We start from the raw sequence: 24,688 nt of genomic DNA on the forward strand, positions 1-24,688 counted from the left end.
TGTATACATACAGTACTGTAAAAAAAAGAAAAGTAAAAAGAAGGGTTAAACAGCACACACACAGTCTCTCTCTCTCTCTCTCTCTCTCTCTCTCTCTCACACACACACACACACACACACACACACACACACACACACACACACACGTCAGGCAGGACTTCGCACAACCTCCATAAAACCGGACAAACTATTTTTGTCAGCTGCAATCCACCAGGTGGCACAATGAGCCCGTGACAAGATCAACATTGCTGACGTCTTTCACTGTGCGACAAAACGACAAAGCAGCTTATCCAAGTGCAGCAGTGGTTTGTAAAGAAACCCATGACGAGGGCCAAATAATATTGTACTAAATCGTTGAATCACGGTAAGATTGCATTATTCGAACACCTTCTAAAGACATTCGACTAACCCACTTTACTATTTGCCCGTAACTTCAATTTGACTGGTTCTGGCTGGGTTATGAGGGAAAGTGACAAGACCTGTTTACTAGCTGGGGAATGGGAGCGTGTGTGCGTGCGTGTGTGTATGCGTTATACATCCTCTCTCTCTGTCTGTCTACAGCCACAGGTTTGAATACAGGAACGACTGTCCTACAGGATTCGTTCATGCAAACACTGAGAGAGGGGAGGTAGGGAGGGAGAGGAAGGCAGTGGTTAAGAGTTATGCCAAAAGCAGCGAACAAAAACAGTCAAATCCATATTGTGACATTAGCAACAGCTGATTTGCCTGAGCTCAATTCTGGTTGAGTGACTCCATCCTGTTCTTTTGTTTACCGCAGACCACTGTGTGTGTGTGTGTGTGTGTGTGTGTGTGTGTGTGTGTGTGTGTGTGTGTGTGTGTGTGTGTGTGTGTGTGTGTGTGTGTGTGTGTGTTTTTTTTTGTAGACAGTGTGTTTGTGTATAGCTGTTTTTCGGTGCTACCAAAAACATGTTTGTGTAACTGTGGTGTGTGTTTAGGCTACTAGTTCATAGAGAAACTGACTTGAAATATTACGACTGAGTCAACACACCCAACAACTTCAGTTAATAAACCGTATGTGCCGATATAAATGTATTTTATAGAGTTGACATGTTGATATGCAATGACTGTCATAACGATTATATCTGTTCTACACAGTAGCCTATATTTCTATCATAAAGTGTTGTAATGTTGTCTTCCTGAACACGACCCTGGGGTGTGTGTGTAGGTGATGAGCAGCAGTCCCATGGCAGGCTCTTCCAGCTCAGCGAGGGACCGCCCACCCACACGGACCAGCTTCATCCCCGAAATACAGAGCATGATGTAACTACACACACTGAGTCAGATTGTCCCAAAAACACACACACACACACACACACACACACACACACACACACACACACAGGTAGACATATAGATCCACTTACCCCAGTAGAGGTTGTGTTGACTCGGGCTGAATAGGCTGTTGGATGCCATGACAACAGTGTATCACAGAGTAACCAGCTAGTTTCAGCAGTAGGTTGACCGTAGTGTCGAAGGGTCGTTGTGTGGTCGGGTCCTGGTCTGCCACGCTAAGACGGTCTGCGTTGTGGTTCTGTGGTCCTGGAGCGGTGTGTGTGATGGCGTTTGGACCACAGCGTGGTCGCCATACTCCCTTGCTCCACCCTCATTCGACGAACCACATTAATCTGACTATGACATCACTGCCGTCACACACTCACAGACACTCAGGTGTTCAACCCAACCTTTGCATAGAGATACACCACATCCCTCAACCTCACCTACTAGAACAGAGCCTGCATCCTGTGTGTGTGTGTGTGTTTCTAACCCATCTCGTGTGTGTGTGCATGTTCTAGGTTTGCTCTGGGAGATGCTCGCAGACCCCTACATGAGACTGCTGCTCTGGTAGAGGACATTGTACACACTCAACTCATCAACCTGGTAACACACACACACACACACATTTTAGTCCCTGTTCTCTCTCTGATACTGACAAACCTTTTCAACTATGAAACAGTAACTCATATCACTCCTCTCCTCTCTTTGTGTGTGTGTGTGTGTGTGTGTGTGTGTGTGTGTGTGTGTGTGTGTGTGTGTGTGTGTGTGTGTGTGTGTGTGTGTGTGTGTGTGTGTGTGTGTGTGTGTGTGTCCGAAGCTACAGCAGGCGTGTGAGGGGGCGGTCCTTAGAGGGTCAAGGGTCATCTCAGCTGAGGACATCCTGTTCCTCATGAGGAGAGACAAGGTACACACCAGCTACATACACCATACACAGACACACCATACACTCACACTATTTTCCGCCTGCAATACCTGTGAAGTACTGATTTCAGCTGACTGGCGTTAACTAGAAAACCGGAGGCCCGTAGTATTATTTTAGACTACATCCTTTTTTCTCTGTCATCACTTTCTCTTCATCTTCTCTCTCTCTCTCCCTACAGAAGAAGGTGAGGAGGTTGTTAAGGTATCTACAGTTCAGAGACTACAAGTCTAAAGTGCTGAAAACCATTGAAGATGAGGAACCACTGGAGTCAGGTGCTTGACACAGTCCATGTAAAGCAAAAAAAGTCCCATGACTGAAACTTAAGTCGATCTCAGATCTATTGTCTGGGGCCGAGTTATCCTCCCCTTTCATGTAAAAAGGTTGTGACCATCATACTTTTAAGGAAAGAGGATCATGTTGTATATGTATTAAACTGCACGTTTGACCAATTTCAGTTCCCTTTGCTTAGGAGGTCTGGGGACCTCCCTGGAAAAAATGTTATGTAGAAGGACTGAGAAGCTCAGTTCTGGTGACTTTTTAAAAGGGCATTCTATTCTCAAATTAATGAAAATAAAACGATGCTGACACCATCTAAAATATAATTTCCACCTCCAGAAGTGGGCCCAAAAACATATTGGTAAAAATGTTGTTAAAATTATATTGGACCAGGCATATAGCCTATGCATGGCCTATATTATCATATGTGCTATTAGCAATACGCATTATCACCTGTAGCCCAACTGATGAAGCATAGTTGCTGTAAAATGTACATAGGCTGAAGCATTGGGTTGGTCCATCTGCATTTACCCCATTGGACACAACATCCCGATTGCTATTATTAATTATTATTATTTTATTATAAATATATAAATAATTATTTGTTTTTATTTACTCGAAAAGTCATATTTTTTTGTTGTTTGTTTCTGTTTGCCCTTTTAAGATGACATTGCCCCTTTAAGAGCTCTGTTGTGCAGCTGTGCCTAAAACCAAGCTTGAAGCTGCATTTTTAAAAGAATGCCACGCACAATTGAAGGAGTAGAGAAATAAACGTGGTAACAATGTAGAACTCGGATCCCATATCATTTTTCATTTTTTTTTTTCTTTCTTTTTTTAAGGCCAAACTGCTTTAAAAATATTTTCCCGCGATTGCATTAAGAATGGTTGTGCATTGACTGCTTGTCAGAATAATGTTACGTTTCCCTTGAATGCGCCTCGAGATTAATATTTTCCTGGCAAAGAACACAACAATAAGCCAACTATGTAAACTATTCTTCTATGGGGTTGTCTGATTTTGTTTTAAAAACAACATTAAATAGCAAAAATAGTAGCAATGAAAAGTTCCATCCTGAGTGATAAAGTATAGGCTTTGAATTATTTTGCCAGCAGCTACAGTAGGCCGGCTACACCACTCTTGAGTTGAGCACTGCTGTGGTGCACATTATAGACTATGTCATTTGCTTCATCTGAATATCAGCGTGTCATCAACAATCGTGCATATCAGTTCAGTGCACACAGCTTAACAGAGAAAATGTAATATTTGAGAACATATTTTGTAGAACACGCAAAAAATGACCTCTTCAGAATCCATTTAATGGAAATCTGTCCCAGTGATGGATAACTTTAATCCTGCTTTTAACCCTGCCTGAAGACTTGTTAGCTTCCAGTACTCCTAGACTTTAGCTTAGAGGGCTAACATTGTTCCCTCTCTATCTACCTCTCACTCACACACTGATAGATAGGTGGGTTGTTGCCGGGAGTAACAAGCGCCAGCGGCTAGCAGGAGACTTCTTGTCCTGGGTGGACCAGACGGGAGAGTTCCTGTCCCTGTCTGACAACCAGGAAGTAGATGATGTCAAACTGGAACGACTGGAGGTCAGAACACACAAACAGACACACATACACAGTGTGTTAAAGTGGTATCTGGGTAGCAGATCCCCTCGGTGAGTATTAACTCCTCTCTCATTACCTCTCCTCTCTGTAGAGGTTGGAAAGACAGACCAGGGGGATGGACAGTGCTCAGTACAGTGAGTTCTGTGAGAGTCGGCAGCTCAGCTTTGGTGAGTAACATTTCTTCTCCCAACATTTAACCCCTAACTCAGTCTCTGATAGATGTTGTGTGTGTGTGTCTGTGTGTAGCTAAGAAGGCATCTAAGTTCCGAGACTGGCTGGACTGCAGCAATCTGGAGGTGAAGCCCAACACTGTTGCCATGGAGATCCTGTCCTATCTGGCTTATGAGACCACTGCTCAGGTATGTGTGTGTGTGTGTGTGTCTACCAGACCACTGCTAGTTAAAGAACTAAGTCTCCCACAATAAATGAAAATACTGCGGACTTTACTGTAGTATTCGCTGTAGTGTTTCTCTAGCATACTATAGTATTTAATGTCGTGTTTTTGCGGACATTAATGTAGTATACTGTAGAATTTAGTGTCATTTCTTTTACAGACATGACTGTAATATATACTATCATATTCACTGTAGTGTTTATTTTGTGGACATGACTGTAGTATACCATAGTATTCACCTGTAGTGTTTTTGCAGACATGACTGTAGTATACTATATTATTCACTGTAGTGTTTTTGCAGACTTTACTGAAGTATTCAGTGTAGTGTTTTTGCAGGCATGATTATAGTATACTATATGATTCACTGTATAGTTTTTGCGGACATAACTGTATTATACTATAGTATTCACGCCGACTTTACTGTAGTATTTCTTCACTGTAGTGTTTTTGCAGACATGACTGTAGTATACTATAATATTCACTGTAGGGTTTTTGCATAAATGACTGTAGTATACTAAAGTATTCACTGTAGTATTTTTGCAAACATGATTGTAGAACACTATATGATTCACTGTAGTGTTTTTGCGGATATGACTATAAAGTATTCACTGTATTTTTGTAGCAGACATGACTTTAGAATACTATAGTATTCACTAGTGTTTGTGCGGACATGACTAGTGTACTGTAGTTTTTACCTGTGTTATTGCTGACTTTACTGCTGCATACTAGTATTCACTGTAATATTTTTGTGGACAAATCAAATCAAAGGTTATTGGTCCACAGCAAGTGGGGACAACAGACTGGGATAGGGAGAGATTGAATATGTCCGGAAACACTCCAGCCAGCTGGTCTGCACATGCCCTAAGGATGCAGTTTGGGATGCCGTCTGGGGCGACAGCCTTGCGAGGTTTAACGAGAACAATAGCTCACACTCCTTGTTAGAGGCGGATAGCTCACACTCCTTGTTAGAGGCGGATAGCTCACACTCCTTGTTAGAGGCGGATAGCTCACACTCCTTGTTAAAGGCAGATAGCTCACACTCCTTGTTAAAGGCAGATAGCTCACACTCCTTGTTAAAGGCAGATAGCTCACACTCCTTGTTAAAGGCAGATAGCTCACACTCCTTGTTAAAGGCAGATAGCTCACACTCCTTGTTAGAGGCGGATAGCTCACACTCCTTGTTAGAGGCGGATAGCTCACACTCCTTGTTAGAGGCGGATAGCTCACACTCCTTGTTAAAGGCGGATAGCTCACACTCCTTGTTAAAGGCGGATAGCTCACACTCCTTGTTAGAGGCGGATAGCTCACACTCCTTGTTAGAGGCGGATAGCTCACACTCCTTGTTAGAGGCGGATAGCTCACACTCCTTGTTAGAGGCGGATAGCTCACACTCCTTGTTAGAGGCGGATAGCTCACACTCCTTGTTAGAGGCGGATAGCTCACACTCCTTGTTAGAGGCGGATAGCTCACACTCCTTGTTAAAGGCAGATAGCTCACACTCCTTGTTAGAGGCGGATAGCTCACACTCCTTGTTAAAGGCGGATAGCTCACACTCCTTGTTAGAGGCGGATAGCTCACACTCCTTGTTAGAGGCGGATAGCTCACACTCCTTGGATAGCTCACACTCCTTGTTAGAGGCGGATAGCTCACACTCCTTGTTAGAGGCGGATAGCTCACACTCCTTGTTAGAGGCGGATAGCTCACACTCCTTGTTAAGGCGGATAGCTCACATCTCCTTGTTAAAGGGCGGATAGCTCACACTCCTTGTTAGTCCCACAGGCGGATAGCTCACACTTTGTTGTTCTCAAATGTCAAAGCGGAATTATGCTCACACTTTTTACTTGTTAAAAATGCGGATAGCTCAATACTCCCCTTGTTAAAATAAGTTCAGCATTTGCATGGACTGATAGCTCATGTGGGTTAGCTGTTGTTAATATGTTTTAACGGATGGAAATCACTTTCTTGTGTTATTCTCAAATTTCTTGTTATCCATATCCAGAGTGTTGGTATTGTGTTTTTAAATAGCAAATCAAATAAATCACTCTACCGTTGTTAGTGCCTTGCGGATATTTGCTCACAACTCCTTGTTAGGCTTCAAACATAAAGGTATAAAACTGGAAGAATCAGCTCACACTCCTTGTTAGAACGCGGATATTTCTCAAATCAAAAACTGAAATCCTTGTTAAAACTCTCGGATGAGCTCAGCCTCCTTGTTGATGAAAATACAATCCACCTGGATAATCAAGCTCACACTCCTTGCTAGAGGCGGAGGCCCGAAGAACATCTGGCAGGCTCTGTGTTTTCCTCAAAGCAGGCGAAATAGGTGTTTCTAAACTTTCAGCTCCAAGGAGAAGAGGAAGCAGCGTGATCAATGAACTGCAGAGATCTACAGCTGACTGGCTTTCTGTCCATTAGGACAACAATCATGTGCACAAATCTGGCCTTTATGGAAGAGTGGCAAGAAGAAAGCCATTTCTTAAAGATATCCATAAAAAGTGTTGTTTAAAGTTTGCCACAAGCCACCTGGGAGACACACCAAACATGTGGAAGAAGGTGCTCTGGTCAGATGAAACCAAAATTGAACTTTTTGGCAACAATGCAAAACGTTATGTTTGGCGTAAAAGCAACACACCATCCCCACTGTCAAACATGGTGGTGGCAGCATCATGGTTTGGGCCTGCTTTTCTTCAGCAGGGACAGGGAAGATGGTTATAATTGATGGGAAGATGGATGGAGCCAAATACAGGACCATTCTGGAAGAAAACCTGATGGAGTCTGCAAAAGACCTGAGACTGGGACGGAGATTTGTCTTCCAACAAGACAATGATCCAAAACAAAGCAAAATCTACAATGGAATGGTTCAAAAATAAACATATCCAGGTGTTAGAATTGCCAAGTCAAAGTCCAGACCTGAATCCAATCGAGAATCTGTGGAAAGAACTGAAAACTGCTGTTCACAAATGCTCTCCATCCAACCTCACTGAGCTCGAGCTGTTTTGCAAGGAGGAATGGGGAAAAAAATCAGTCTCTCGATGTGCAAAACTGATAGACGCTACAAAAGGTGGCGCTACAAAGTATTAACTTAAGGGGGCTGAATCATTTTGCACGCCCAATTTTTCCATTTTTGATTTGTTAAAAAAGTTTGAAATATCCAATAAATGTCGTTCCACTTCATGATTGTGTCCCACTTGTTGTTGATTCTTCACAAAAAAATACAGTTTTATATCTTTGTTTGAAGCCTGAAATGTGGCAAAAGGTCGCAAAGTTCAAGGGGGGCGAATACTTTCGCAAGGCACTGTAGTATTCTACACTATACTACACATTTATATAATCTCAGCAAAAAAAGAAACGCCCTCTCACTGTCAACTGTGTTTATTTTCAGCAAATTTAACATGTGTGAATATTTGTATGAACATATCAAGATTCAACAACTGAGACAAACTGAACATGTTCCACAGACATGTGACTAACAGAGATGGAATAATGTGTCCCTGAACAAAGGGGGGGGCTCAAAATCAAAAGTAACAGTCAGTTTTTGGTGTGGCCACCAGCTGCAATAAGTACTGCAGTGCGTCTCCTCCTCATGGACTGCACCAGATTTGCAAGTTCTTGCTGTGAGATGTTACCCTACTCTTCCACCAAGGCACCTGCAAGTTCCCGGACATTTCTGGGGGGAATGGCCCTTAGCCCTCACCCTCCGATCCAACAGGTCCCAGAAGTGCTCAATGGGATTGAGATCTGGGCTCTTCACTGACCATGGCAGAACACTGACATTCCTGTCTTGCAGGAAATCACGCACAGAACGAGCAGTATGGCTGTTGGCATTGTCATGCTGGAGGGTCATTTCCGGATGAGCCTGTAGGAGGATACCACATGAGGGAGGAGAATGTCTTCTCTGTAACGCACAGCATTGAGATTGCCTGCAATGACAACAATCTCAGTCCGATGATGCTGTGACATACCGCCCCAGACCATGATGGACCATCTACCTCCAAATCGATCCCACTCCAGAGTACAGGCCTCGGTGTAACACTCATTCCTTCGACGATACACGCAAATCTGACCATCCCCCCTGGTGAGACAAAACCGCGACTCGTCAGTGAAGAGCACTTTTTGCCAGTCCTGTCTGGTCCAGCGACGGTGGGTTTGTGCCCATAGGCGACGTTGTTGCCGGTTGATGTTTGGTGAGGACCTGCCTTACAACAGTCCAGCCTCTCTAGGCCTATTGTGGACAGTCTGAGCACTGATGGAGGGATTGTGCGTTTCTGGTGTAGCTCTGGCAATTGTTGTACCTGTCCCGCAGGTGTGATGTTTGTGATGTGCATGTGTTGTTACACGTGGTCTGCCACTGCAAGGACGATGAACTGTCCGTCCTGCCTCCCTGTAGCGCTGTCTTAGGCGTCTCACAGTACAGACATTGCAATTTATTGCCCTGGCCACATCTGCAGTACCTCATGCCCCCTTGCAGCATGCCTAAGGCACATTCACGCAGATGAGCAGGGACCCTGTGCATCTTTCTTTTGGTGTTTTTCAGAGTCAGTAGAAAGGCCTCTTTAGTGTCCTAAGTTTTCATAACTGTGGCCTTAATTGCCTACCTTCTGTAATCTGTTAGTGTCTTAATGACCGTTCCACAGGTGCATGTTCATTAATTGTTTGTGGTTCATTAAACAAGCATGGGAAACAGTGTTTAAACCCTTTACAATGAAGATCTGTGAAGTTATTTGGATTTTTACGAATTATCTTTGAAAGACAGGGTCCTGAAAAAGGGACCCTGAGTTTAGTAAGCACTACACGGTCGAGGGGGAACCTCAGAGGAAATCCCTGCCATGAGGTCCCCAAGGACAGCACGTTAAAATAAAAACAAAGTAGACAAAGCTAACAGCTACCCATAAACATAGCTAGAAGTCCAATTGATTAAAATATTCTAGTCAGCACTACTTGATCGAGGGATACTACAGTCTGATGTATATTATTCTTCACAGTATACTACAAAATTCTATAGTAAGGACGACACGATCGAGAAAGCCCCTAAAAGGTGTCAGAGAAAGCCCCTAAAAGGTGTCAGAGAAAGCCCCTAAAAATTGTCAAGACTCCAGCCATCCAAGTCATAGACTGTTCTCACTGCTACCGCATGGCAAGCAGTACTGGAGCACTAAGTCTAGGTCCAAACGGCTACTTAACAGCTTCTACCCCCAAGCTATAAGACTTCTGAACAGTTCATCAAAATGCTATTTGGACTATTTGCATTGACCCTCATTTGTACGCTGCTGCTAGTCTCTGTTTATTATCTATGCATAGTCACTTTATCTCTACCTACATGTACATATTACCTCAATTACCTCGACTAACCTGTACCCCTGCACATTGATTCTGTATCGGTACCCCTTGTATATTGCCTCGTTATTTTTTAAACTTTAGTTTATTTATTTTTTGTATTTAGCCTTGTTATTGTGTTACTTTAGTTTATTTAGCAAATATTTTCATACAAGCTCTTAACCAGCAATGCAGAGTAAGTAAGCATTTCACGGTAAGGTCTAGAATTGTTGTATTCGGTGCATGTGACAAATTCAATTGTATTTGATACTACAGTGTGTAGTAAAGTATTCTATAGTATAATACAAAATATGAAAGTAACCACTAAACAAGCGAGGGATACTAATGTATAGTACAGTATACTAGAACATTCTATAGTAAGTACTAAATGATCGAGAGATACTACAGTGTGGAGTATGGGATTCTACAGTATACTACAGTTTACTGCAGAATTCTATAGTAGGTACTATAGTGTTCTATAGTAAACTGTAGTATTTTTTAAGTGTATCGTTGCTGTTTGGATTACAATATTCACTCTCTCTCTTTCTCTCTCTAGCTGGTAGATCTGTCTCTGTTAGTGAAACAGGATATGACTCCAAAGGCAGATCCCTTCAGCCATGTTGTGTCTGCCAGCTTCATACACTACCACAGCAATACAGAGGTAAGTTAAAACACACACCCCTCTGTTAGCCAGCTAACAGGAGTAGCAGCTAGCTAACTTGCTATTCCTACTGGCCTCTCATTTAAAACGTGTTCTCTCCCTTCCACCTCTCTACCTTCCCCACCTCTCTACCTTCCCCCTCTCTCTCCCTTCCCCACCTCTATCTCTCTCTCAGGTAAAGAAAGATCCAGAATCTCCAGAGACCACGCCCCCCTCCACTCCTGGCTCATCCCACTCCTCTAAGCCCTCGAATGGAGGCTTGGGATTGGACAGTAAAACCAGGCAAAGGAAACGCAAGAAGGTCTGTTAAGATTGTGTGTGTATAAATCAAATCAAATTTTATTTGTCACATACACATGGTTAGCAGATGTTAAATGCGAGTGTAGCGAAATGCTTGTGCTTCTAGTTCCGACAATGCAGTGATAACCAACAAGTAATCTAACTAACAATTCCAAAACTACTGTCTTATACACAGTGTAAGGGGATAAGGAACATGTACATAAGGATATATGAATGAGTGATGGTACAGAGCAGCATACAGTAGATGGTATCGAGTACAGTATATACATATGAGATGAGTGTGTAGACAAAGTAAACAAAGTGGCATAGTTAAAGTGGCTAGTGATACATAAGGATGCAGTCGATGATGTAGAGTACAGTATATACATATGCATATGAGATGAATAATGTAGGGTAAGTAACATTATATAAGGTAGCATTGTTTAAAGTGGCTAGTGATATATTTACATAATTCCCATCAATTCCCATTATTAAAATGGCTGGAGTTGGGTCAGTGTCAATGACACTGTGTTGGCAGCAGCCACTCACTGTTATACCATGTGTTAAGGTGTGTGTGTGTGTTTCAGAGCTCAGCAGTGAGTGAGGTGGAGCCTCCCAGTGGAGCCATTCAGCCGTGCCACATCAGAGAGGCCATCAGACGCTACAGTTACAGACACACGGTACACTCATCTCCCTTTTATTCCTCTTCCCTCCCTAACTTCCTATATGCACTGTAGGACTGTCCTCTCACAAAACAACTGGTTGGAAGTAATCAATATAACAGACACGGCCCATCTCTCCTCTTCCAGAGTGCTAATAGGGGGAATGGGATGGCGTTCCTGGCCTGCTAAAGACAGAAGAGAAATGGTTCGACAGAAGATAAAAAATAAATTTATGATTTGAGATTCTTACCATAAAGACAGACAGGAAGTTATTTCTGTTGAAGTCCAGACAACTTCATGTCATGATGTATCACTTACTCTGCGTTTACACAGGCAGCCCAATTCAGATCTTTTTTCCAGATCTGGTTGGTTAGAAGACCAATTAGTGAAAAAAAATCAATTGGGCTGCCTTTGTAAATGCAGCTTTAGTGTCCGGTTCATTTTTTTTTGTCCACATTCACTCACATTGATTATGCATCCTTGGTTTATATAAAAAGTAGTCTTTAATAAAGCTATTTGATTAGACTGACTCAGTTATTCAACACTAACCACATTTCCATCCAGTTTTTATGCCATACTGAATAAAAATGACAGCAGTGATGGAATTAAGGTCTTTCATAAATGCTGACAATTTGTTCGTTCGACATGGTGGAATCTTTTTCTCAGTACAATGAATTATGCGAGATATGGTGGCAAATAATATTAAAACCATATCGAAGTCATGTGAACATGGTGTGTGATCCTCCCACTACGACTTGGAAAACCATGCAGTTTATTAAGCTACAGCTGAAATAAGTTGTGAAAGTGCAGTGATCTTGATGCTCCATTCCAATAAATATTGAGGGTCTTATTCTAGTGATGTGATCGATGCTTGACTGCTGTTTCACAAATTAAAATATTCTCGCTCTTATCCACAACAATCTCATGTTGGCTAGAGCACGTGTCAAGACCAGAGTAGGTACGTTTGAAAAAACTATCAGTAGAGTTAAATGCAATGGAAACATTTAAATTTAGATTTTTATTCTGTACATGAAAACTTAAATAAAAAAGTACATTGTGTCATCAAGCACTATTTAAAAAAAATCCGCAACAAGTTAACTTGGAGGAAACAACACTGGTGGGAAAAATGTGCATATTTTCATGCTGATTCCAGAATATTTGCATGAAAAGCTAGCTTTCCGTCAATATGGAATCTTGACGGAACTGTAGGAAAACAGATTATCATCCAATAGCCCTGACAACACTGCTAAGAACATGTTTCTCTATACATTTCATAGGCCATGCTTTGAGAGGCACTTTGCTTTTACTGGTATTTCCAGCATTATCCACTAGGTTTGCTGCAGGTAGAAAATCCTAGGGGCAGACAAACACCACATACAGGTCTTAGGGAGAAATCAGATTTGTATTGATAATTTGAAAAGACACTGATTCACCAGAGGAAAGACCAACACTAGGCAACTACTGGGCATGCTCTAAGCACTGGACCATGACATCAATATGACATGAGGCAGAGCTCCAATAGATCATTCACTTGTAAATATGTTTACCTATCAACACACAATTAGAGGGTAAGACGAGGGTTGCTATGATCCTGTGTTTGAGCAGACATTTTCTCCAGTATTTGTGCATTTGCTTAACGTGTGTGTGTGTGTGTGTGTGTGTGTGTGTATAGAAAGCATATATGGGGTTTCTAGTAGGGGTGTGTGTTAGTATTTAGCAGACAGCAGAGCTTCTTTCTCCAGCAGCAAGTCTCCATATCTCTGCTGAAGCTCCTTTTCTCTCTCCTGCTGTCTCTCCACATCCTCCCTTAGAGCCTAAAGAGAAAATGAAGTCCAATAAACACAGGCTGCAGTTTTTGTCAGCCGATTGTGTGTGTAGATATATGGTGTGTGTGTGATATGGCAGGGTGTGTGAAAGTATGTGTACCTCTTGTCTGCGGGGTATCGCTGTGTCTTCTTGTTTCTTCAGCTCAGTGAAGGTGTGGAGCTCCGTAGCTGCCTGCTCAACCTGCTCCCACAGTTCACCATGCTGCTTTAGTAGACCTACAGCACGGGACTGGTACCCTCCTAGTAACACCTACACACATACATATCACTGTTCTCACAGTTCACCATGCTGCTTCAGTAGACCTACAGCACGGGACTGGTACCCTCCTAGTAACACCTACACACATACAGACATATCACTGTTCCCACAGTTCACCATGCTGCTTCAGTAGACCTACAGCACGGGACTGGTACCCTCCTAGTAACACCTACACACATACAGACATATCACTGCTCCCACAGTTCACCATGCTGCTTCAGTAGACCTACAGCACGGGACTGGTACCCTCCTAGTAACACCTACACACATACAGACATATCACTGCTCCCACAGTTCACCATGCTGCTTCAGTAGACCTACAGCACGGGACTGGTACCCTCCTAGTAACACCTACACACATATCACTGCTCCCACAGTTCACCATGCTGCTTCAGTAGACCTACAGCACGGGACTGGTACCCTCCTAGAAACACCTACACACATACAGACATATCACTGTTCCCACAGTTCACCATGCTGCTTCAGTAGACCTACAGCACGGGACTGGTACCCTCCTAGTAACACCTACACACATATCACTGCTCCCACAGTTCACCATGCTGCTTCAGTAGACCTACAGCACGGGACTGGTACCCTCCTAGTAACACCTACACACATACAGACATATCACTGCTCCCACAGTTCACCATGCTGCTTCAGTAGACCTACAGCACGGGACTGGTACCCTCCTAGTAACACCTACACACATACAGACATATCACTGCTCCCACAGTTCACCATGCTGCTTCAGTAGACCTACAGCACGGGACTGGTACCCTCCTAGTAACACCTACACACATATCACTGCTCCCACAGTTCACCATGCTGCTTCAGTAGACCTACAGCACGGGACTGGTACCCTCCTAGTAACACCTACACACATAGACATATCACTGTTCCCACAGTTCACAATGCTGCTTCAGTAGACCTACAGCACGGGACTGGTACCCTCCTAGTAACACCTACACACATACAGACAGATCACTGCTCCCACAGTTCACCATGCTGCTTCAGTAGGCCTTACAGCACAGCAATGGTACCGTCTAGAAACAGTTTGAGAGACATACAGAAAGAGTATAGGTAAGTGTTTAGTCACCTTGAGACGACGCTCCAGACGAGCAGCGCGACGGGCCTCACACGTCATGTGGCCTCGGTTGATCTAGGAATACACACATCATAAACATGTGGTATACATCATGAGTTACCTACGGCCCAGCAGCTTCTAGTGTAAAAAGGACATGATAGGGTGTGTATGTGGTCTCACCTCTAGTTTCTTCTCCAGGGAGTCTATGCGGTCCTTCTTGGAGGCCAGGTTGGCCCTGGTATAGCGGCTCTGGGCGGAGAGGTACAGCACCTGGCCGTAACACTCCTCCCACACCTGGCTGTAGGCCTCCATGGACAGGTCCCCGTGACCCATACCTGCCCTCACCACCTCCATCTCCTGGCTCAGCAACTCACTGGCCTGAGGGGAGAAGTCACACACACTATTATTTACGCATCTCACACAAATGTTCACATTGCGTGGACAAAGTTACTCTACTCTGTAGGGATTTTTAATTTTTAAACGTGTATCTGGATAGTCGAAAGGTCAATGCAATCCGGGGACCTTGGGATGTCCCTACCCTAAACCCAACCATAAATAACCCTTACCATTTTAAATTTCAACTTCAATGGGGTAGGGACGATCTCTAGGATCCCAGATAGCATGGACCATAGTGTAAATCCTATTAATTTTTACACTCTTGACCAATCAAAATGACCAAAAATGCACATGGCAGAGGTAAAATGCAGACTGCTTTTCTCTGTAGTTTTGGCGAACAGCAACAGTGAAAGAAAATTATGATTTTAGAACTGATTCTGATCCAACACTGTTTTCTGGTGAGTATTTTGCATTGATCTCAGGTCTTGTAACTCTACCTACATGTACATATTACCTCAACTAACCGGTGCTCCCGCACATTGACTCTGTACCGGTAACCCCATGTATATAGTTTGTTATTTTACTGCTGCTCTTTAATTACTTGTTACTTTTATTTCTTATCTGTATTTTTTAAAGCTGCATTGTTGGTTAGGGACTTGTAAGTAAGCATTTCACTGTAAGGTCTACAACTGTTGTATTCAGTGCATGTGACTAATCAAATTTGATTTGTAGAAACTCCATTATGTTGACGCCTTTAATTGCCATTTGAAGTGGGGAAAAACAGCATACTGATGTCTGGGCAGCCTGGAGGGCCAAATGGGCAGCTGTAACTCAATGCACCATTATAAAAACTACATTGATAACAAAAATATAAAAACAACATGTAAAGTGTTGGTCCAATGTTTCATGAGCTGAAATTAAACATCCCAGAAATGTTCCATATGCACAAAAAGCTTTATTTCTCTCAAATTTGGTGCACACCAGATACTGACCGGTTTTCTGAGTCACACCCCTACCTTTTTTCCCCTTAAGGTATCTGTGACTAACAGATGCATATCTGTATTCCCAGTCATGTGAAATCCAGAGTCGGGGTCAGGCAGACTAAATAACTTTTTTGCCCGCTTTGAGGACAATACAGTGCCACTGACACGGCCTGCAACGAAAACATGCGGTCTCTCCTTCACTGCAGCCGAGGTGAGTAAGACATTTAAACGTGTTAACCCTCGCAAGGCTGCAGGCCCAGACGGCATCCCCAGCCGCGCCCTCAGAGCATGCGCAGACCAGCTGGCCGGTGTGTTTACGGACATATTCAATCAATCCCTATACCAGTCTGCTGTTCCCACATGCTTCAAGAGGGCCACCATTGTTCCTGTTCCCAAGAAAGCTAAGGTAACTGAGCTAAACGACTACCGCCCCGTAGCACTCACTTCCGTCATCATGAAGTGCTTTGAGAGACTAGTGAAGGACCATATCACCTCCACCCTACCTGACACCCTAGACCCACTCTAATTTGCTTACCGCCCAAATAGGTCCACAGACGATGCAATCTCAACCACACTGCACACTGCCCTAACCCACCTGGACAAGAGGAATACCTATGTGAGAATGCTGTTCATCGACTACAGCTCGGCATTCAACACCATAGTACCCTCCAAGCTCGTCATCAAGCTCGAGACCCTGGGTCTCGACCCCGCCCTGTGCAACTAGGTACTGGACTTCCTGACGGGCCGCCCCCAGGTGGTGAGGGTAGGCAACAACATCTCCTCCCCGCTGATCCTCAACACGGGGGCCCCACAAGGGTGCGTTCTGAGCCCTCTCCTGTACTCCCTGTTCACCCACGACTGCGTGGCCACGCACGCCTCCAACTCAATCATCAAGTTTGCGGACGACACAACAGTGGTAGGCTTGATTACCAACAACGACGAGACGGCCTACAGGGAGGAGGTGAGGGCCCTCGGAGTGTGGTGTCAGGAAAATAACCTCACACTCAACGTCAACAAAACTAAGGAGATGATTGTGGACTTCAGGAAACAGCAGAGGGAACACCCCCCTATCCACATCGATGGAACAGTAGTGGAGAGGGTAGCTAGTTTTAAGTTCCTCGGCATACACATCACAGACAAACTGAATTGGTCCACTCACACTGACAGCGTCGTGAAGAAGGCGCAGCAGCGCCTATTCAACCTCAGGAGGCTGAAGAAATTTGTCTTGTCACCAAAAGCACTCACAAACTTCTACAGATGCACAATCGAGAGCATCCTGGCGGGCTGTATCACCGCCTGGTACGGCAACTGCTCCGCCCTCAACCGTAAGGCTCTCCAGAGGGTAGTGAGGACTGCACAACGCATCACCGGGGGCAAACTACCTGCCCTCCAGGACACCTACACCACCCGTTGTTACAGGAAGGCCATAAAGATCATCAAGGACATCTACCACCCGAACCACTGCCTGTTCACCCCGCTATCATCCAGAAGGCGAGGTCAGTACAGGTGTATCAAAGCTGGGACCGAGAGACTGAAAAACAGCTTCTATCTCAAGGCCATCAGACTGTTAAACAGCCACCACTAACATTGAGTGGCTGCTGCCAACACACTGTCATTGACACTGACCCAACTCCAGCCATTTTAATAATGGGAATTGATGGGAAATGATGTAAATATATCACTAGCCACTTTAAACAATGCTACTTACCCTACATTATTCATCTCATATGCATATGTATATACTGTACTCTACATCATCGACTGCATCCTTATGTAATACATGTATCACTAGCCACTTTAACTATGCCACTTTGTTTACTTTGTCTACACACTCATCTCATATGTATATACTGTACTCGATACCATCTACTGTATGCTGCTCTGTACCATCACTCATTCATATATCCTTATGTACATATTCCTTATCCCCTTACACTGTGTATAAGACAGTAGTTTTGGAATTGTTAGTTAGATTACTTGTTGATTATCACTGCATTGTCGGAACTAGAAGCACAAGCATTTCGCTACACTCGCATTAACATCTGCTAACCATGTGTATGTGACAAATAAAATTTGATTCGATTTGATTTATGTATTTCAATTGACCGATTTCCTTATATGAACTGTAACCCAGTATAATCTTTGAAATTGTTGCATGTTGCGTTTATATTTTTGTTCAGTATACATTCAAAAGTTAGTGGTTTCATTATATTAAGAATTTTAAATGTCATGGTATATCCTTGTAGGTAACAATATCACAAGGATAATTTAATATGTAATTTAGACAAAGATTTTTCATTGTTTTAAAAAGGCCTAAAAAATATTTTTTAAATCTGAAAATGAACTCAAGTAAGCCAATACTAACGTCCGTTCGGATATTCGATTAACCGTACCCATCCCTAACACTCCATCTAGACAGTGTCCAGCTTTCCTATTTTTTTTAGACAGTTTTCCTATTCATTTTTAGGATTGAGGCATACTAAAACACAGCAGATGGAGACCATGACATTGCAGGGGAAACAGGTTGGGAAACACTGATCTACATTAAATCTTGGGAAACAATGGCTAGTAGGGGTGTGTGTGTGTGTTTTACATGTGCCAGCTCCTCATTGCTGATTGGCTTGTAGGGGTGTCTGTCCAGGTGGGCAATGTGTTCTGCGTTGTTGGAGGTGGAGGCAGGCCCTCGTTGTTTGCTGCGCTGTGGTTGGATAAACAAAGTACTTTAGTTCTGCTCCAAACGCAGCCCTGTGTGTGTTTATGTAGGTGTATACACCTACCTGTTGGTTGGCTGGTGGGTGGTGCAGACAGTCAAAGTGCAGCATAGTGATCATCTCCTTCTTGATAATCTCCTCAGCCTGCTGCAGTTCTGACAGAGGATCTGTTCCCAACGGACGCAGGATAGACTCATTCACCTACACAATTTTGCATTAGTTTTGTCACTAATGCTGTAGCTGGGAAGGGGAGGTGATGCAGCACTTGAACTCTTGTGTGTGAGAGAGAGTCACACTGTGTGTGCTTACCTCTGATGGTCTGGGTAGAATCCTCTGTACAGCAGTGTGTCTCAGCTTCAGCTCTTTCTCCTGCTCTGCATCCCGGGCAGCCTGCAACACACACACAGTTACAAAATGGATAGTCAAGAGTAGAGCTTTATGTGAGTTGTATGCATGTGGGTCTGTGTGACTGAGTGTTACCCGATTGCGTAGCTCTATCTCTGAGGCGTCCTCCATGTATCCGGTCTCCGTCTCCATTTCCTCCAGTTCAGTCTCTGCGTTTTCTGGCAGAACGATCTCAAAGTCGTTCTTGGGGATCGGCAGCGACATCAGACCCAGCTTCAGCTGCTCCCTCGACTCTCGTTGCTACGCACATACACACAAAATAAAAGTTACACACACACAAACTAATTCGAAACAGTAGCCATTTCAATAGTAGTTTGTTACCAGATGTCTAGCGTAGGCAGGGTCTGCTAGTTGTTCCTCACTATTGATGTTGAGTTTGTCTCGTAGAGGGGTGCGCCCAGGGGTTACTCCAGGGGTCACAGTACCCGGTCCTTTAGGGGTTAACGCTCCCTGGGGGGTCATACCGCCCTCAGACCCTGGACCCGGGGTTCTACAACAGCAATAGTGTGTGTCACTAGTCAGTACAGAATTAGGTTTGCGGGAGAATGGCTTCCATGTTTATTTATTGTACTAGGTAAATTGACTGAACACATTCTCATTTACAGCAATGACCTGGGGAATAGTTACAGGGGAGAGAAGGGGGGATGAATGAACCAATTGGAGGCTGGGGATGATTAGGTGGCCATGAAGATATGAGGGCTAGATTGGGAATTTAGCCAGGACACCAGGGTTAACAACCCGACTCTTGTGATAAGTGCCATGGAATCTTTAGTGACCACAGGGAGTCAGGACACGCGTTTAATGTCCCATCCAAAAGACGGCACCCTACACAAGGCAATGTCCCATATCACTGCCCTGGAGCATTGAGATATTTATTTTAGACCAGAGGAAAGAGTGCCTCCTACTGGCCCTCCAACATCCAGGGACCGACCAGGACCAACCCTGCTTAGCTTCAGAGGCAAGCCACCAGTGGGATGCAAGGTGGTGTGTGTGAATGGCGTGCGTGTGTACCTGAAAGGTGTGGTCAGTACAGTATTCGGTGTCTGTACTGCCTGTCTTTGGGGTGTGACTCCTGAGAAGTCACTCTGGTGGAGAGGAGTGTTCAGACCTCCTTTCAGAGGAGTGTCTACGTTAGTTAGAGCCATCAGGTTCTGGGCCTCCTGGAGAGAGAGAGATGTCAGAGGTATTGTATTGGCATTCATTTTATGTTATAATTTACATTGTATGGTAATATGTACCGTGGACAGCTTTCCTCATATACCCTGAGACAGAGAAAAGGGGAGAGTAACTGGGTGTACCTGTAGTATCTTGTCCTGCGCGGCAGGGGTCTTGGGGGTGCGTAGCCCAGTTGTCATGGCGCTGTTGGAAAGGCTGTATTCTGACAGTAGGGCTGAGGAGGCGGAGTTAGTGATCCCAGATTCCTCAGCGGTCTGACGAGCCACTTCACTGGCCTGACCCAGCTTAACCACCTCCTCCAGCTCCGCATCAGAGATCTAAACACGCCAGACAACACCAGACACGCAGTCAAACTTCCCTGGCCTGACAAAACTTCACTACTTCCCGTAGCTATGCATCAGAGATGCGCACACACACACACAGTCATAGCGTTGTTACCTGTGGTGCAGGCAGCACCAGTTTGCTGCGTTTCTTGGTGAACTCCGCTACTCCGCTGGTCTGGAGGATGGCTGACGGAAGATCACTTTCCTTCTTCTTCTTGATCTTCTGTCTATCCCTCTTCCTCTCCCTCTCCTCCTTCTCACTGAGGACACACACAAAGTCAGGCACACACAGCTCTCTCCTCCTCACATTCAAACTGTCAAATTATCCCATCTATAAATGGCCCAATCAGATCATACTAGTGGCATTCGACAAGTTGGGTGTGTGTGTGTGTGTGACTGACTTGCGTAGCTCTCCATCCAGGTGTTGTTGTCTCAGGCGTTTGAAGTTTGGTTCCAGACCTTCATAGAGCTCCATGCTGGTGTCATAGAAACCCTAGAATCATAATATATTAACACTTAGCCCTGATAATACACACGTCACACACACGTTGATGTATGTGTGTGTAATGTGATACCTGAGAAGGTTTCTTCTCAAAGGGAATCTCAGCATTGTAGTCCACTCCTCTCTTCTTCTTCCTCTTCTTCTGAGCGTCGATGCCTGCTGCCCTCAACTCCCTGCGCTTCTGTAGAGCAGCCAGTCGTCTGGGAGTGAGGAGAAAGAGAGGGCGTGTATGTTTGTCAGGGTTGAACGTTTTCTTGATTTGTTGGTAGGTATTGAGGGGATTCGATTAAGATGGACCGGGTTGCAACGGGCTATGAACGTGCAAAACCGGTGATGGACACACGCCCTGCTCAAATTGAACAGTAATCTGCGCCACTCGGTCCTGTTGTCAACAAGGCAGAATGATGCATCGTTCAGAAACATATCTCTATTCCATCAAATAAACGTTTGAATTTTCAAACACGTTTTCATTGGGAAGGCAAAATAGTTTTACCAAAATAAACCACTTTTGCATGTGAAAACAGAATCCTACTCATTACTCCACGTGCTTAACCTACATCACTTTTGTTTTGAGACAACGCTGCCGTCAGCCAGAACGGGGCATGTGGCTCACGCCTGGAGGCAGCCCAGTTCCAAAATGAATGCAATCACTTTTCACCCGGTGCAAACTACACCCACTAGGCACCAAGCCAGCTTAATAGAGTACCCTCACTATGAGAGCAAACTCAGAAATGTCTGGTCTGAAATTTATCCTGAACGTTATGCAGTTCACAAATCCTGCATTTGTTGTATTTACATAACACAGCTCTTATTTGAAAGACACATTTGTGCTGGTGTGTATATACCTGGCCTCCTCCAGCTGTTTCTCTCTGGCCTTCCTCTTGGCTTTCTTCCCCTGAGTGTTGGCCAGACGAGCTCTGGCCTCAGACAGCATCTCCAGCTCATCTACACACACACACACACACACACACACACACACACACACACACACACAAAGTCAGGAATAGCTTGTTTGATCTTATTTATTTAATTTGAATAAACCATGAAAGTTGACTGAACAGCAACAAGCCGAAGAAGCATTGCACCAATTCTTCCTTTGGCCGCCTGTCCTTCCAGTTCTCTGCTGCCAATGACTGGAACGAACTGCACAAATCTCTGAAGCTGGAGACTCCTACCTACCTCCCTCACTAGCTTTAAGCACCAGCTGTCAGAGCAGCTCACAGATCACTGCATCTGTACATAGCTTATCTGTAAATAGCCCATCCAATACTGTATTTATCTTGCTCCTTTGCACCCCAGTATCCCAACTTGCACATTCATCTTCTGCACATCCTACCATTCCAGTGTTTAATTGCTATATTGTAATTACTTTGCCACCATTACCTATTTATTGCCTTACCTCTCTTATCCTACCTCATTTGCACATGCTGTCTATCATTTTTCTACTGTATCATTGATGGTATGTTTGTTTGTCCCATGTGTAACTGTGTTGTTGTATGTGTCGAACTGCTTTGCTTTATCTTGGCCAAGTCGCAGTTGCAAATGAGAACTTGTTCTCAACTAGCCTACCTGGTTAAATAAAAAATAAATAAATATATGTACCTTCGTCCATGTCCACAGGGTCAGGCCTAGCGGGCTTGGTTTCAGGGTTGGGGTCGATCTCTCCAGGCTTCAGTTTCCTGGGATCATCAGCTGTATCCTCCTCATTATCCCTCTGGGCTGCTTTGTCTCTATACACACACACACACACACACACACCAAGAAAATGCATAAGAACATGGATGCCAAGAGGTCTTCACTGAACTCAGAGAGAAAGTGTTTTTGCGTGGGTCTTACAGTAGAAACTCGTAGTGCTCCAGACACTGGGCAGCGGTGCGTCCTATGATAGGAGCAATGGTCCTCCACTGGGTGGGCATAAGCTTGGCCAGATGGAGCAGCTTCTCCTCTTCTTCTCTGGACCACTCGGTTTTCTTAATGCTGGGATCCAGCCACTCATACCTACACACAAAAACAGCACATTAGATACAAACAGAACTGTATCCACACACACTCACAAAAACCACTCTGTCTCCTTTGGGGCTCAGCTTATCATGCATGACACACACACCAGCGGGCCTTGCACTGTTTGGCAGACTTGCGGTGCAGCAGGGAGGCAATACGAGACCACTGGTTCTTCCCATATTTCATCACCGCTGCCTTCAGTATTTCATCCTGGGAGAAAGAGGGAGGATGTCATATTTTATTGTTCACTGATCCCCGAGGAAAATTCAGTTTCAACTGCAGACAACTATAATTTAAAGACGGCGTTAACTAGTAGATATTACTAGTTAACTAATGTCAACTAGCTAACGTTGCATTGAAGTTCAGCTAGTGAACTATTACGACTAACGTTAATGTGGTTAGCTAACTAGCCAGCTAATGTTAGCTAAAGTGATGCAGTGTCGAGTAGCTAATTCAGTGAATACATTTACATGGTAGTTCATTAACCTGGAGTTGACTTAGTTAACTAAAATGTTGTATATTAGTTGGAAGCTAGTTAGCAGCAGACGTAAGTTACTAGCGTTAGCTACAACAATTTACCTCAGTGTTTCGCCATACACCCCCCTTGATCATGATACGCGGCATCTTGGCTGTTGTGTTGCTACCCTTCAGGTAGTAACTATAAATAAATAACCAGATACCACAATATAAAACAATAATACGAAAAGTTGGACATAAAATTGAACAACGATTTAAGAACGTGTGTTATCAACATCCACAAAAAAATCAATATGGCGGCCACCGGAAGTGCGCAAAGTATCTTTATAAGATCTTTATAACTTATCCAAGATAGACCATAGCCCGTCGTTTCACATGCAAACAAATGAGTAATTATTAAAAAAGCAGGTCAGGCAAGCCAATTAAGAGCAAATTCTTATTTACAATGACGACCTACCAAAAGGAGGACGGGGGCTGGGGTTAAAAATTAAAATACAGGACAAAACACATCATGACAAGAGACACCACAACACAACATAAAGAGAGACCTAAGACAACAACATAGCATGGCAGCAACAAATGACAACACAGCATAGTAGCAACACCACATGACAATAACATGGTAGCACAATAACATGGTGGCAGCACAAAACATGGTACAAACATTATTTGGCACAGACAACAGCACAAAGGCAAGAAGGTAGAGACCACAAAACAGTTGAAGACGGAAGTTTACACACACTTAGGTTGGAGTCATGAAAACTCGTTTTTCAACCACTGCACAATTTTGTTGTTAACAAACTATAGTTTTGGCTAGTCGGTTAGGACATCAAATTTCAAATCATATCAAATTGTATTTATATAGCCCTTCGTACATCAGCTGATATCTCAAAGTGCTGTACAGAAACCCAGCCTAAAACCCCAAACAGCAAGCAATGCAGGTGTAGAAGCACGGTGGCTAGGAAAAACTCCCTAGAAAGGCCAAAACCTAGGAAGAAACCTAGAGAGGAACCAGGCTATGTGGGGTGGCCAGTCCTCTTCTGGCTGTGCCGGGTGGAGATTACAACAGAACATGGCCAAGATGTTCAAATGTTCATAAATGACCAGCATGGTCGAATAATAACAAGGCAGAACAGTTGAAACTGGAGCAGCAGCACAGTCAGGTGGACTGGGGACAGCAAGGAGTCA

General features: G+C 44.1%; 2 protein-coding genes across 36 annotated transcripts; one reads left to right on the forward strand and one right to left on the reverse strand.

Annotated features, from left to right (window-relative positions):
* The first annotated feature begins 196 nt into the window (after nucleotides 1–196).
* Nucleotides 197–11,942, forward strand: supt3h (SPT3 homolog, SAGA and STAGA complex component). Of its 2 annotated transcripts, none has more exons than XM_035752079.2 (12): nucleotides 197–364; nucleotides 1,187–1,281; nucleotides 1,815–1,899; nucleotides 2,114–2,200; nucleotides 2,397–2,490; nucleotides 3,954–4,090; nucleotides 4,200–4,275; nucleotides 4,355–4,467; nucleotides 10,372–10,476; nucleotides 10,652–10,777; nucleotides 11,343–11,435; nucleotides 11,565–11,942. In XM_035752079.2, exons 2-12 carry the CDS (start codon nucleotides 1,190–1,192, stop codon nucleotides 11,604–11,606), a joined length of 1,050 nt encoding a protein of 349 aa, XP_035607972.1. In that variant the 5' UTR covers nucleotides 197–364; nucleotides 1,187–1,189; the 3' UTR covers nucleotides 11,607–11,942. The 2 variants fall into 2 exon arrangements, with proteins under 2 accessions (XP_035607972.1, XP_035607973.1); XM_035752080.2 differs by having other exon boundaries at nucleotides 2,120–2,200.
* A 478-nt stretch (nucleotides 11,943–12,420) lies between these two features.
* LOC118368199 (cell division cycle 5-like protein) lies at nucleotides 12,421–24,094 on the reverse strand. Of its 34 annotated transcripts, none has more exons than XM_035752077.2 (20): nucleotides 23,958–24,094; nucleotides 23,603–23,681; nucleotides 23,130–23,233; nucleotides 22,859–23,020; nucleotides 22,625–22,752; nucleotides 21,868–21,967; nucleotides 21,096–21,222; nucleotides 20,922–21,013; nucleotides 20,636–20,780; nucleotides 20,320–20,514; nucleotides 20,033–20,181; nucleotides 19,343–19,511; nucleotides 19,097–19,261; nucleotides 18,926–19,006; nucleotides 18,683–18,817; nucleotides 18,499–18,603; nucleotides 14,767–14,964; nucleotides 14,599–14,661; nucleotides 13,344–13,493; nucleotides 12,421–13,231 (listed from the first exon to the last, which is right to left on the reverse strand). In XM_035752077.2, the coding sequence occupies exons 2-20, from the start codon at nucleotides 23,645–23,647 to the stop codon at nucleotides 13,124–13,126; spliced, it is 2,421 nt and encodes an 806-aa protein (XP_035607970.1). In that variant the 5' UTR covers nucleotides 23,648–23,681; nucleotides 23,958–24,094; the 3' UTR covers nucleotides 12,421–13,123. The 34 variants fall into 34 exon arrangements, with proteins under 34 accessions (XP_035607970.1, XP_052352727.1, XP_052352731.1 ...); XM_052496753.1 differs by lacking the exons at nucleotides 12,421–13,231; nucleotides 13,344–13,493; nucleotides 23,958–24,094 and adding exons at nucleotides 13,528–13,671; nucleotides 13,937–13,993; nucleotides 14,077–14,110 and having other exon boundaries at nucleotides 23,603–23,807; XM_052496755.1 differs by lacking the exons at nucleotides 12,421–13,231; nucleotides 13,344–13,493; nucleotides 23,958–24,094 and adding exons at nucleotides 13,528–13,671; nucleotides 13,937–13,993; nucleotides 14,168–14,201 and having other exon boundaries at nucleotides 23,603–23,807.
* Nucleotides 24,095–24,688: the final 594 nt, after the last annotated feature.

Source organism: Oncorhynchus keta, chromosome 35, assembly GCF_023373465.1.
Source record: "Oncorhynchus keta strain PuntledgeMale-10-30-2019 chromosome 35, Oket_V2, whole genome shotgun sequence".
NCBI classification, from domain to species: domain Eukaryota; kingdom Metazoa; phylum Chordata; class Actinopteri; order Salmoniformes; family Salmonidae; genus Oncorhynchus; species Oncorhynchus keta.